Raw genomic sequence first — 14492 nt, 5'->3', positions numbered from 1 at the left:
AGAATTTCCAAGTGAAATCAGTCAGTATTAGCCTATGGAAGGACATTCAAGTTACTAGTAAGTATGTTTAAAATTACTTTTCAGGATCAGTACTGGGCTCAAAGATGCAGCACTGATGTCTCTCCTGATAACAGGTGAGTAAATCGGAATTCGTAGTTCAGCTGATTATAGAGAAATATTTGTAAGTTTCAAAAAATCGACACTTAGAAACTTTTTCAGCAAAAAGCAGGCAATGATATCCTATGGAAGGAAATATAAGTTACTGGTAAGTACGGTTAGAATTACTTTTCAGGATCAGTACTGGGCTCAAAGATGCAGCACTGAGGTCTCTCCTGATAACAGGTGAGTAAATTGGAATTCGTAATTTGGCTAATTTTACTTTGGTCCACTATATATAAAGCCACTTTCCTACACCACTGTCTAAATGCGCCCTCTGTCCGTTTTAATTTGGGAGATTAAGTCCCCTTGAATCCAGAAGGGTCCCTGGGGGCCAAATAGCCCTTAAAGGTACCCCCATTAAGCGCCACAGAGCTGCGTTGCAGAGAGGTGTAAAAAGGCACAGCCTGGGCCACCTCTCTGCAACGCAGGGCAGTGGCACTTACGGGAAGCACCTGGTGGGCTAGTTAGCCCTCATGGGCCTTCAGGACAGAAGGGGAATTATTTCCCCAACTTAAAACACGCCACAGGGCGTGTTTGCACACGTCACCTCAGGCCCCAACCCCTCCCTTCGCCCCTTTGTAAACGGACCCGGTGTCCGTTTTAATTTGGGAGATTAAGTCCCCTTGAATCCTAAGGGTCCCTAGGGTCCAATTAGCCCACCAGGTACCTCCAGTAAGCACACAGAGCTGCAATGCAGAGAGGTGTAAAAAGGGGCGTGGCCTCTGAACACCTCTCTGCAACGCAGCACCCTGGCACATACTGGTGGTGCCTGATGGGCTAGTTGGCCCCCAGGGACCCTCAAGATTGAAGAGGAATTAATTCCTTAACTTAAAACGCACCACAGGGCACATTTGCATAATGGTAAAGAAAGGGGGCGGGGCCTGAGGTGACATATGTGCAAACACGCCCTGTGGCCCGTTTTAAGTTGGGGAATTAATTCCTCTTCAATCATGAGGTCCCCTGGAGGCCAACTAGCCCTCCAGGTACCTCCAGTATGCGCCAGGGAGCTGCGTTGCAGAGAGGTGTTCAGAGGCCACACCCCTTTTTACACCTCTCTGCAACGCAATGCAATGTTCGAGGCATATGAGCTTTAGAATACATACTTGTGCATAGATCGCCATCTGGTGTTGGGCTTGGATGTTTGCAGTCTGTTGTCTTGGAAGAAGTCTTCGTAGTCACGAGATAGGTGACTCCTCCCTTGGACGGGGAGGCGCATGGGCATCCACTCCATCCTAGGAATGTTTTTTTCCGCCATTGGGTTCGGATGTGACTTTTTGACGCACAACCCATCACACTCGATGGTATTGTTTCGTTTGTGTGCCTTTCACCGCGCTAACTTCCAAATCCTCAATTCTGGTTGTCTACGCAGGCCGCTAGGCCCATCTGCACCATTTGGGCCTAGGTCTAATCAGTGCTTTAAATGGAAAAAAATAAGTGCAGGTACTCACCAAAAGGAGCATTGGGCGGAGTTTAAGGCGGGGCTAAGGGGGAACAAGGGGCGGGGTTAGCTTTCTTATCAACTGCCTAAGTATTACATGCTGCTTCAGCCTGCCTTAAATCGAACCGGTGGCCTACAGCCCACTGAGCCATCTGTCCAGTACTGGTACTCTTTTGTAACATGCACATGTAACTTTTCTCTTGTAACATACTGTTTGCTTCCTCTTACATTTTGTTTGCTTTAGATACTTGCGCAAGTGCCCCCATTGCCTCATGTAACGTTTGTTCTTGTGCTGGAGTGTCTGCCATTTATTGCAGTACTATACCTCTACTTGTACTTTGTATGCTTTTGTAACCTGCACACATATCACTTTTTCTTCCTGTAATGTATCGTTTTCTACCTCTTGTATTTTGTTTGCTCACAGTTGTCACTTTTGCGTCATGTAACTTAACGTTTACTTTTGTAATTTGTTCACTTGTAATTTTCTCCTCATGTATCCTTACTGTTCCTATAGTGAAGCGCCCTGACACCTTCGGGTAAAGTACGCGCTACATAAAAACGCTTAAAATAAATAAACAAGTCCCTCCTGGAACATTTGTAAAACGGAGTTAGGGCAAGAGCTGACAACGTCTGTACTAGGGAACCAGGTGCCAATCTCCACATTTTTGATTGGTCTTAAGGTCTGTCCAAGGTCGATGAAATAGGAATCAGCGAGTGTGGAAGTGGAAGTGTGCAAGAAAGAAATTTAGATGCGTGGCAACTGTAAAAGCCTTCCCATGCGTTCTTTTGTTATGTCCTGAATAGTGCCTCCCACCGCAACCCATTAGATTTTACAGCCCCCTCTTAGCGCCCACTGTGAAAGATCTTTGGATAAGCAAATGACTCAGCAGACACACCCCTGCTCTGATTTACAAAGCAGCTCATGCTGGGTCCTGGTGACAAGCTCCTGTGATTGATTTCGGGCAGTGCTTGAAAGGTGCTGCCGTAGTATAACTTGAGGGGTAAAGGGAGCGCGCTGCCTCGGTTAAAGTCAGATCCCCATGAGTACCGGTACTCTCTTTCTTCTAGAAAAAAGTGCCGGTACTCAAGGGGAGAAAATGAAGAAGTGCCAGTACTCAGTACCGGTGAGTACCGGCCCATTTAAAGCACTGGGTCTAATGGAAAGGACTCCATTTAAAAAAGGCCCCCCAAGTGTGGAGCTAAATTTCCACACAGTAACAACCACAAGGTCTGCAACCTTTGCCTCTCGCCTGAACACGAGGAAAAGGATTGCCAAGCCTGCACCTCTTTTTGATAATAGAAGACTAACCGTGATCACTGGGCTCGACGACACGTTGTGACTCAACAGGATGCACCGGTGCCAGATGACATTTTCGATGAAGGCCCGACGTTCCAGAGGCAGAGGATTCAGAGGTGCTCGACATTGTCTCCGAAGCTGATGACTCCGACTCCAATGACCACATCACTCCAGGTCAGTGAGTGACTACAAAAGACCCTGCCTAACCCGAAAAACAGCAGGCTCTGGTCAAAACTTCGCTTGAAGGCCTTAGTCGAGACCGAAGGAAAACTTCAGAAGCATCGCCCTTGGGCCTGGCTCCGAAGACAAAGAAAAATCCTTCCGGCAGCTCGGGACTAAGCAAGCATATCAGTACCGATAAAACACCTTCGGTACCGAAATCAGGGATACACCCTATTCCCGTTACATTCAAAAAGGCCTCGGTGTCGAACCCTTCGGCACCTAAAGACCATAAGGCCTCGGAACCGAATATTTCTGGCTCAGCATTGACTTCGAAACCAAAGAAGCACAAGACCCCTCCTACAGCTCCAGAAACTAAACCAAAATCATGTTCGGAACCAAAAAATCATCACTGAAAGGAGATAACAAGCAGGAAGAACAGTTTTGACCAAAACAAAAGACATTACATGTGGACCCTTAAACAGGCCATATTGTCAGTCTCCCAGCAAAGAAGAGGAAATCTGATACCTCACACCCTCCTGAGGTACCTGTGAAGAAGAGAGACTTTGCAACTTCACCCCTAAGACCCTCTTCTCCTATTCTTCCTACCAAACCTTTGTCACCTATGAACTCTCCTGTACACTCTATTAGACTCTCTCCATACTCACCCTTCCCACCACATGATGAGGATGATTTAGGGGATGGCGGTGGACATGATAAGGATCCCTTGATTCACCCTTATGATGATGACACTACTCCACCACAGGATACACGGGAAGATTACAACAATCCCACAGATTCTTCAGACCTTCCTGATCCAGATGCATACCCATCTAAGCCATTCCCCCCAGATGACAATAGAGGGTTTAGTCAGCTCATTAATAGGGCTGCGCAATATCATGGCATTGAACTACATGCAGACCCCGTGGACGAAGACTTCCTACTGGACACATTTGCTCAGTCACAAAAAATAATACATACATTACCCGTGCTTAAAGGTGTCAGTAAACATGCACCAGACATATTTAAAGACCCTGTCAGGACCAGGATTTTCAACCCTCGAATTGATAAAAAGTATAAACCGGCCCCTAGCGACCCAAGCTACATTAATGGACAACTCCCTTTAGATCCTATGGTAGTCTCTAATGCAAGAAAACTTGCTAACTCCCAAACCTCTGGTGATTCTCCACCCCCAGACAAAGAGTCTAAACTGCTGGATGCATCAGGTGAACGACTTGCCTCCCAAGCAGCCAATCACTGGAGAATAGCTAATGCACAAGCATTGCTTGCCAGATGTGACAGAGCTCACTACAATGAGCTTCAAGATCTTATTCAACATTTACCTGACCATTACAAAGCTAAGGCGAACAATTTGATCCAAGAGGGCAAGTTAATTACAAATGCATCCATCAAATGTGCCCTCGATGCGCAGACACTGCATCTAGATCTATTAACACCAGTGTCTTACTTCGCAGACATGCATGGTTGCGGATTTCAGGTTTTAAACAGGAAGTGCAATCAACTATCTGAAATCAGCCTTTTGATCAAGAAAACCTCTTTGGCCTAACTGTGGACACAACTCTAGAGAAAATGAAGAAAGACACAGACACTGCAAAATCTATGGGAGCATTACAATCTCAGATGACACAAGGTTCCTTTCGTTGCTCCTTTTATAAGGGAGGATCAAAAAACATTAGCACAGACACTACTTACTCCTCCTGTAAGAGTCTCACACAAACATCCCCCAACAAGGGATTTTTAACCCCTTCCATGCTCATGACGAGCTCAGCTCGTCATGCAGTACAGTGCTCCTGTGTTCATGACGAGCTGAGCTCGTCATGACCACACCCGTTTTTATTGCTGTCCAGCACAGCAGGATAATCGCTATAGCAGCGATGCGGTTAAGGGGAGGGTACAGGGGAAATATTAACAAGAGGAGAGGCCGAGGTAACAACAACCAAACCTCCCCTACTACAAAACAATGACTTCCTTCCGCTCCCTCCAGACCCTTCTACTCCGGTCGGAGGAAGACTATCACAGTTCCTACCTTTCTGGAACTCCATCACTACAGACAAGTGGGTAAGACAAATTATTCAGTATGGTTACTGCCTGGAACTTACCTCAACTCCCCCAACCATATCGCCCAAACAACATCCAATGTCCATGGAACATCTAACACTCCTCAAACAGGAAGTTCTCTCACTTCTTCAAAAGCATGCAATAGAACCAGTTCCCCTCCAGCATCAAGACACAGGGGTTTACTCCCTTTACATTCTCATCCCAAAAAAGGATGGTACTCTCAGACTAATACTGGACCTCAGACCTCTCAATATCTACATACAATCAGATAATTTTCAAATGATCACTCTTCAACAGGTCCTCCCACTGCTTCAACAAGGCGACTTCATTGCCACTCTAGATCTCAAGGACGCCTACTTCCATATTCCAATACACCCTGCTCAAAGGAAATATCTACGGTTTGTAGTGGATGGTCAACACTATCAATTTACGGTCCTCCCATTCGGTGTGACCACAGCACCCAGAGTCTTCACAAAATATCTGGAAGTAGTAGCCGCCCACTTGCGAAGACAACACATTCATGTGTTTCAATACTCAGCCATACAGTCAGTGTGTTCACTACACGCATCAAACAATTCATCTGCTTCACAACTTGGGGTTCACGATAAACCTCACCACATCACATCTCCAGCCATCCCACATACATCAGTATCTAGGGGCCACAATAAACACTTCCAAAGCCCTTGCATACCCTAATCCAGTCAGGATAGCCAGTATGCAAACCCTCATAACAGAATTTCAGCCCCAACACTCACTGCCAGCTCGAGTGTTTACGCAGCTCATAAGGATGATGGCCGCTTGCATTTTCATAGTACCTCATGCAAGACTTCAGTTGAACCCTTTACAAGAATGCTTAGCACATCAGTGGAACCAGGCTCAAGGTCAACTTTCAGATCTGGTGTTGGTGGACAGATGCACACATCACTCTCTGCAGTGGTGGAACACACAAAACCTTTCCAAAGGGCGGCAGTTCCTGGACCCAATCCCACAGATAGTGCTAACAGCGGACGCATTTCTCACTGGCTGTGGGGCCCATCTCCTAAACCATACAATTCAGTGCAGGTGGACCCCTCAACAAAAAGTGCTCCACATCAATCACCTCAAATTACTAGCAATCTTTCTAGCATTAAAATCATTCCAAACACATCTAATCAACAATACTGTTCTTGTCCGCACAGAACATATGACAGCAGATTAAACAAACTTCAATGGGTTCAGAACTCATCTGCTGGAGTACTGCTGAAACTCCCTAGGCGGGCCTCTATGAGACCCCCAATTTGAAAACTACATTGGTTACCAATAAGGCAAAGGGTCCTTTTTAAAGCACGTTGCTGCTGCTTTAAGGGTCTCTCCCCCTCCAGGGGCCACACTATTTTCAGGTCAGTGGTAGCTAAATAGCCCACGGTCTCTAAATTCAAAAGGGCCAGAGCAGGAGGCAGATCATTTGGCTGTCTAGCCCCCAAAGTCTGGAATACTCTTCCTGTGGAAATCCGGCAAGCACCTTGCGAACCCCTTTTCAGGATGAAGTTGAAGAACAGACTTTTTGGCTCAGTGTAATCCTCTCAATCAGTCTGGGCCATCCTCCTCTTACAGCACCCAAGCTTTTAGGCACTCCACCAGGAAAAGCCATGTGCTTTATAATTTTATTATTATTATTCCATGTTGCAACATTGTGGAACTTGTTGCCCAATGATCTGAGTGAGCAATCAGATATTTTAAAAATGATCTGCAAGCCACACTTTAAAAAAAGACAAAAAACAAATGCAGACACTAAGATAAGTATTATCCATCCTGTATCTTGCATGAATATCAACCACCTTTGTGAATCTGAAAACGAAAAGTTATGCACTCTTTAATCTTAAATAAACTTTGTCCACAACTAACACAATGCTGTTCCTTTAAGCTTTTAGAAAATAAAACAAAATGCCCCTTCTTTGATTTATTTAGCCAACATTTGACAGGAACCTTTCTAGAAGTTGATCAATACTACAACAGCTCATATTCAGTCAGACAAGCATTATAACTATTTGACTAAGGACAATTTGCAGATACTTCATTGTAAGAGGAATACTGGCACCCAGCTGCAATATTAAATTATCCTGGTATAGGAAAACTACGACCCACTCAAACCACCAACTATTCAATTCTTTGCACCAAAATATAAAGCACATCAACCCATAAACCATAAACCTATTGTTATTGAGCATTGTCCATTGGGATAGGAAGGCAAAGAAGACAATGTGGGGAGAAAGGAGTAATAAACACATCCGAACATAACCATTAGCTGAACTGCTGACTAAAGAGCGGAGAAAAAGAAGTGGTAGCACGCTGCATGGATTTGATTTAATCAAATCTATGCAAAATTCAGCTGGTGGCCAAAAGAGAATTAACTTTAATAGCGCTAACAATCAGTGTCAGTAAAGAGTCTCAGAAGATAACATTGGTTAGGTAAGTAAGAATTAACTGGACCTTCTGCTGTGCATCCTGAAGAAGGCCTCTGTCCACCAAGGTCTTTGTGGAATCGTATGACTTTCTAGTTCATAAACAGATTGCCAAGAAGGTGACTTCAAAAGCAGCAACATGGATGAGTGCCATGTGGACTTTTGTAGAATGCACTAAAGGATGCTCTGCTCTCTTGACGCATGCTAGCCTTGGTATGGTCCTATGAAGTCTTCCTTCCTTGCCCATGTGATGGGTGCCTTCTTCACAGCTCTGATTACATCCATCACCTCATCCGCCATGGCTAATTGGCTGCACAACAGGGCCTGCTAGAACAGAGCTAGCTTTACTTTGCTTTCATACAGTGAGTTTATTGGATCTCCAAGGTTGACTGTGACATTTCTGTGGATATTTGTATTGCTTTCCTCCTTTCGAAAGTTGTATGGTGATCTCATGTCTCAGGGGTGTTTATACCCAGGTGTTGAATTATAAAATATTACAATGTTCATGTTCATTGTCTTTACCCACTCTGTGGGTTTTTATTTGTGACACCAGAATGACCTTTAATCTGTATAATGTATTACTACTCTTTGATTATACTTTCCACTATGGCATCCACAAAAGACCTCAGTCTTAGATTTGTATGGAGGAGATCATATAAAAATGGCTAAGAATATGTTTTCAGGCAGGTGCAGGACAGTTTGCACTTAGAAGCAGCTGCCAGTAGTGTGAAGATGACCCCGTTAGGTATATCAGCGGCTCCTAGGCTGCACATTGGTACCAGGGCACATGAACACATTCGTGCTGCTAAGCCATGATCAGGATATTAGTTGTAACATCCTTTGTTTATCAATTGCTAAGCCTGCATAGAGTTCCTAAACACTCCAGTGGTGTGCCTAGGTTCTTTGAAGCTGTACATGTGCACAGGGTGGCTTTGAGCATTATCTGAGAGACTCCAAAGAACAATGAACCTTCAACGGCCACTGAATATAGTGAGCTCTGTGGTTGGTCACATCCTCCCCATAGATTCCTTTAAACCCAGTAGGTTAGGTATACCAGTTAAAAAGGCTGACACTATGCCTGACAGCAACAGGAGGAAATGAAGAGGATAAATAAGTAATTTCAAAGACATTCTACACTGGTGTTTTTTGTAATCTAACTATGAGTATAAACTTTAATATTAAATGTTGGTCTCTAATAAGTGTAGAATTTGGCTAGAACTATAATTTATGCTTTCCAAATTAAGTAGATTTCTGGTGTGTGATTTTACTGAGGAATGGATTTACCAGCTACTTCTTCTGTGGCTTTAGTTGATTGCTCGCTTGGGTTCTTACACAATTTTATAAAAGGAAAACATTTACTTTGTTTTGCTCCACAGCAAAAGTGACACAAATAATCGGTGACAGCTTGAATTTTCAAGCACAACATTTTATGAGCTTTGATCAGTTAAACTAGGTGTTATAGCAAAACAATGTGAATAAGCAAGATTGTATAACGAACACTATGCACACATCTGGTTCTAGGTTATTCACTGGCAAACCTCAGAAACTAATTACAATAACCTGCCTGAAAACTGGAATGAAACAAGCAGATTTTAATACAGATATACAGAATGCTTGAGGTACCCATGAATTTCTTGCAGTGTAAATAGTTTAAAAATGAGCAATTATAATAATGCAATACAGTATGTGTAGGTTTCACAAGACAAATTAGGATTAGTGAAATGATACTTAACCCTAGATTTATTATCCCATTTTTTAATAAATGTTATGTCAATATTAGTATTATCATTTCTTCAAATATTTTATTTTTTTCATATGTACTTTATATGCTTGGATTACTTCATGTGCAGTGTGACCTTTGCCATAGTACATCAAGCAAATCCCCCTAAAGAAAAAAACTCCTGTTAGGAGGAGCAGTGGTTCTGGGTATTGTTTTAAAAACTGACACTTGTAAAAACGACTGCACTTTGGAGCACTGACTTTAGAATATTGTCTGGTTTGAAGAGAACTATATGGTCTTTTTAAATTGCTAATGCTATTTCTTCATTGGGCTCCATTAGAATTGAGCTGGATTTGTATCCTAGTGGAGGGCTATCATTTTCAGCCAATCACATCTGCCCTATTGTTCAAGAGCCTGGAATACTTTGATGTTACTGAGTGTGGAACAGTACCTATTAAAACCAAAGTGGTCCACAGGATACATGGGTGATGACAAAAGCTGCATGACCGCTTTCCAATCACCTTCTATGGCATGGAGAGCTTGGAATGGTCCCTTGTCTACCAATGGCCTCTCCTCAAAGCAAATGGTAAATGGGAGCAGAAAAAAATAGAGACCATTATTCGTCCCCGAATAGTGATCTTCGTGTGAGTTTTGATTCATTGAAACTGGGTGAGCATGTTATTACTCTTTCGAGGCAAAATAACTCATAATAGCCGGCCTGGTATTGTTATGGCCCGCCACTCTTCATCACCGCTCCTAAAGCAGGTTGACTTGTAATTGCTCCCTAATGTTGATGTAGAAAGAGAATGACACTTTGCATGCCCTGGACTTTATAATCTGATTCATATCGGAGGACCAAAATAAAAATGTTAAGATGAAAAGCATAAATACAAAAATATTCACTTTTTAAAGGGACAAAACTGCCCATCACCTACTGTCTTTTTGTGCAAATCATTGGATTTGCAAAAAGTCAGTGCGCAATTTGCAACCAATTTTTGCAAATCCAATGTTAGTTCATCTGGCCCCAGAATCTTTGAGTCATATAAAAAGAAACCTATGAGGACCATTGTTTTAAAATATATGTAATCAGAAGTGTTATTTTTCTAGATTAAACTGTAAAGTGTGCATGTAGATTTCATTTTAACTCAGTTTCTTAATGGCTGTGATTTCCTTTTTCACTAATTTAGATCTGCTATACATCAGGGTGCAGAGGCCGTAATTCCTGCAAATATGATGGATATCACCCATTGAAGATCTACCTGAATCTTGACGATCAAATGTGTGCACCAAATGAGAATGGTGAATGCACCTGGCAGCCAGTAGAAACCTGGCTCTCAACCTCATCCACTTCATAGCTGAAGAAAATAGAATAGCATAGATCATAGAATGTCTTTGCAGATAACACCCTAATCAAAAAACCTGGAATGAGGTAGAATAGCTCCAACCTACTTTAATCACTTACAACTAAAGCCAACTCAAACATGGAAATCTTATTTTAATTTGACATATCAGTTCACAGGTGTTCCGGTTTATAAACAGTTTATGAAAAGAAAAAGATGAGGTTCTGGAAATATATAATATGGTGAATTGCAGATGATTGGTTAGTGGAAAACTCATCCATTCACTTGCTCCTTCTATCTTAAAGGCCTTTATTCACAACCTCTACCTCAATGCCAACTCATAGTAATGTCCAGTGCTTGAAATGGAAATACCCAAACATCAGTGCCTGTTAGTTACTCAGAAGTGTTGGTACTCTCCACTTAATAGTATTGCTCCACTACTGAGAAGTGCCAGTACCATCCCTTTTAAATTAAAGACGTTCAGGTACTCAGTAAGTGACATGCCTGTCCATTTAAGGCACTGGCAATGTCACCAAGAGGATTGACATTGCATTCCAGCAAAGAGAAGTCTGAACCAATACTTTAGACTTGTGGAGATGTAGCATGGTCAAATATTGTGAAATGCCTTTATTAAGATATCAAACGCTGTGGGTTGAGATTGTCATTAATACTGGAGCAGGGAACAACTGACCAAAATTATATTTATTAGTTTCTGGTAAAAACCAACCAAAACATGTAAAGCACATATTAGATAAGCTAAGCAAAAGGCGACTATAGAGCGCTATGGACTAGATGAAGAAATCTGAAAACTGATTCAAAGGGACTAATCAGAACACAGGTTGTGAGCAATGCGGGTCATCAAAGACTAGTGCACATTGAAATGATTCAAAGTAATTTGATAGCAGATCTTTATTCACAGTGGTGAGATTAGTCTCCAGCCCCAGCCTTTTCTATCTGTTGTTATATGTGTATTGATTGACATTCATTGAATAACCTTAACTTTAATCATCTATATACATATATTGTCTCATCTGTTCCCTTCGTTTCCACTGGTTGAATGGTGAATTATCACAAGTCTTTCAACTTTCCTTTATCCAACTCGAACCTCGTTACCCGCCTGTCTCCATACATCGCTACTCACAGGAAAGCAGGTAGGCACATGTCGGCCCCTTCTCCTAAGAATATACTCTCCAAAATTCCTATTGAAGATGATGGGAAGGAAATAACAAGGATATAACAGTGACAAAGATCCTTAACCGTGTAGTAAATCCCAAATATATGCTATACCATTGTTATATGGTGTCATGTGGACATTGTTAAGTTAGGATGAGTTTGCTTGCCCCATGCTGCTACTTTTTCACACAAAACTGCTTGCATTTGTATTCGTGACACTTTGCCTCTGCCCTTTACATGATAACAAATTGTTTTGCACAGGCTTCGCCTTTCTCTTGAGTACTGTCTGCACATAATGTACAAGGTCAAACAACAATGTCTCTTGTTATTCTGTTCTAGTCAGTATCTGTTGCATAGACTTAACATATTATGAACAGCTGCATTTGGACAGACTTGTGCTTTGATAAAGCATGGTTCCATGTTTTTAACTACACTTGATGAAAGCCATGCCATGGAGCTGAGCTCTGCTGTTCCTATGATGTAAAATTGTGTGTCTAGGCTTTCAGGTAAGGGGTCTGGTAACAACACCTAGAGATTTTCTGTTATATAAAATATCTTCTTTCTACCAAGGGGAGGGTGATTAGGCCTAGATGTTTAGTCTTTTTCACAGTCTTTATAAAATGACAACTCCTTTTGTGTTTTATTGTATTGGGACAATGCTTGATATTATCACTCTGCATGTTGCTGTTAATCGTGATTGGCATACTGTTCTATGAATCACTATAGTCAAAATAAACATTTTAAACTTATTTAGTGACTCTGATATCCTTATTGTGGACTGGTATGAGTGAGAGAAAGAGTGTCTTGCTCCCGCGACTCTGAGGTAAGTCGGGAGTGCTTGTGTTCTGGGTTGTCTAAACATTCGTAGCTTCTTGATATTTGTAGGAGACCGAATGAGACACTATTACTAGTCGGTTGGGATTTTGGATACTAATGTGGTAGGTGGTACACCCCTATTCACTGAGGTCCGGTTTTCTTGTGCATAGTTCTGTGAATGAGCAGAGTCCCGGCAACACCATATATTCCTGTTCATCACACTACCACTTCTTTTAACTTTTTCCTTAGTCTTTTTGTTCAACCACTGAAATGTACACATTTTTTGTTTAAGACAGGCTGTGGATTTGACTCGACTTGAAAGATTTGAGCCTCGATGTGAGGGAGAGCTATACCTGGAGCCCCAACCTTTACCTGATGTCGTGTCCCCGGGAGCCGACACGAAGCCAGGGCTTGCAGCGTCAAGGCAAGACTCGAAAGGTTAATCCTTTAACCCGTCCCGTGTAGGTCAATGCAGAGATCGCCTCCCTGGAGAACCAATGGGGAGGGAGAGGCGGCCTTGATTAGAAGGAGAGCCAGAGTGACGAGGTCAGACCAGAAGCGGAAAAACACACGGAAGATGCCAAAGAACAGAGAGAAGCCGCGTCCTAGCCACCAGAGACAGAAGACGAAGAACCCACACGCCACCTTCTGATCCCAGAAAACCAAGAAGACCCCGAGGACGACATCCCAGAGAGGTGGTCTGAGGAGTGGTGGACCCCCCCAGGAGAGTTGCGGCCTCTGTGTCCATCACCGGTCCCGAAACCTATAGAAGAAGAAGAGGAGAAGAAGCACTGTGAAAATGGTTGCAACACGACAAAAGCGCACAACAACAGGACACTAATCAAGGAAAGACAACCACTGAAAATATCACCAAGTACTACAGGAAGAAGAAGGGAAAAAAGAGGAAAGAAAAAAAACGACTGTAGAGTGAGGAAGAACTGCTTCTATTAGAAGTTTATTTTTTTGTAGAAATATTCAAATATACAGCCACAATTGAGCCCATATCCTGGGCTCCTAGATTTTGTTTCCAACCCTCCCTCTGACACATGGTGTCAGAAGTGGGATCAAAAGAAATGGAGAAGGGGCTAAGACACTCCCTGAGTACGTTTTCAGGCTAAAATAACATCTCCATAAAATACGCAGCATAGTAAATGGCCACCTAAAGCAAGCCCAGGAAGCCCAGAAGAAGCAATACGATAAAAAAAAAAAAGACCGTTCCCTGAAGGTTGTGGACTAGGTCTTGATAATGAGACCCACCTTTGACCCTAAACTCCTGGGTCAATGGCAAGGCCCGTATAAGGTTCTGGATCAGGTCACCCCAGTGACTTATCGCCTCGAACTAGAACCCAGGAACAAAAAGAACACACATATTTATCATATCAACCTGCTAAAAAAAGTGGGAGGGAATAGGCCAACATTAATAGGAATTGTAGACAACAATGAGCCTTTATTCCTACAAAGCATAGACCCTGAATTACCTAGGGAACAACAGCAGGAATTGAAAGCTTTTTTATTGCCTCTTCAGGAAGTGTTCTCCCTCATGCAAGGGAGAACCTCGTTGATCGAACATGCCATCCAAACTGAACCACAGAAGATCGTGCAATTGCGGCGATATCGAATAACCGCATCCCGTAGGGAGGCTATAGAAAAAGAAGTCCAGCAAATGTTAGACATGGACATCATAGAACCCTCCAACAGCGAATGGAGCTCGCCCATTGTTATTGTTCCAAAACCTGATGGCTCTATAAGATTTTGTATCAACTTTAGGGAAGTCAACAAAATCTCTCAGTTTGATGCCTACCCCCTACCCAGGTTGGATGAAATGTTCGAACAGCTGGGGAGAGCCTGATATATCAGTACTTTAGATCTT

At 42.8% G+C, this 14492-nt stretch overlaps 1 protein-coding gene across 1 annotated transcript in view; it reads left to right on the top strand.

Annotated features, from left to right (window-relative positions):
- The window catches only part of LOC144785901 (metalloproteinase inhibitor 3-like), a 177151-nt gene extending 164596 nt beyond the window's left edge, over positions 1–12555 (top strand). Inside the window, exon 6 of the mRNA XM_078664772.1 lies at positions 10481–12555. Within this exon, the coding sequence (XP_078520898.1) occupies positions 10481–10648 (168 nt within the window). The 3' untranslated portion in view covers positions 10649–12555. The remainder of the gene's footprint in view (positions 1–10480) is intronic.
- Positions 12556–14492: the final 1937 nt, after the last annotated feature.

This window comes from Lissotriton helveticus, chromosome 10 (genome assembly GCF_964261635.1).
Source record: "Lissotriton helveticus chromosome 10, aLisHel1.1, whole genome shotgun sequence".
In the NCBI taxonomy this organism is placed as follows: Eukaryota; Metazoa; Chordata; class Amphibia; order Caudata; family Salamandridae; genus Lissotriton; species Lissotriton helveticus.
The sequence above is the reverse complement of the archived record's forward strand: the minus strand, read 5'-3'. Positions and strand labels throughout refer to the sequence as shown.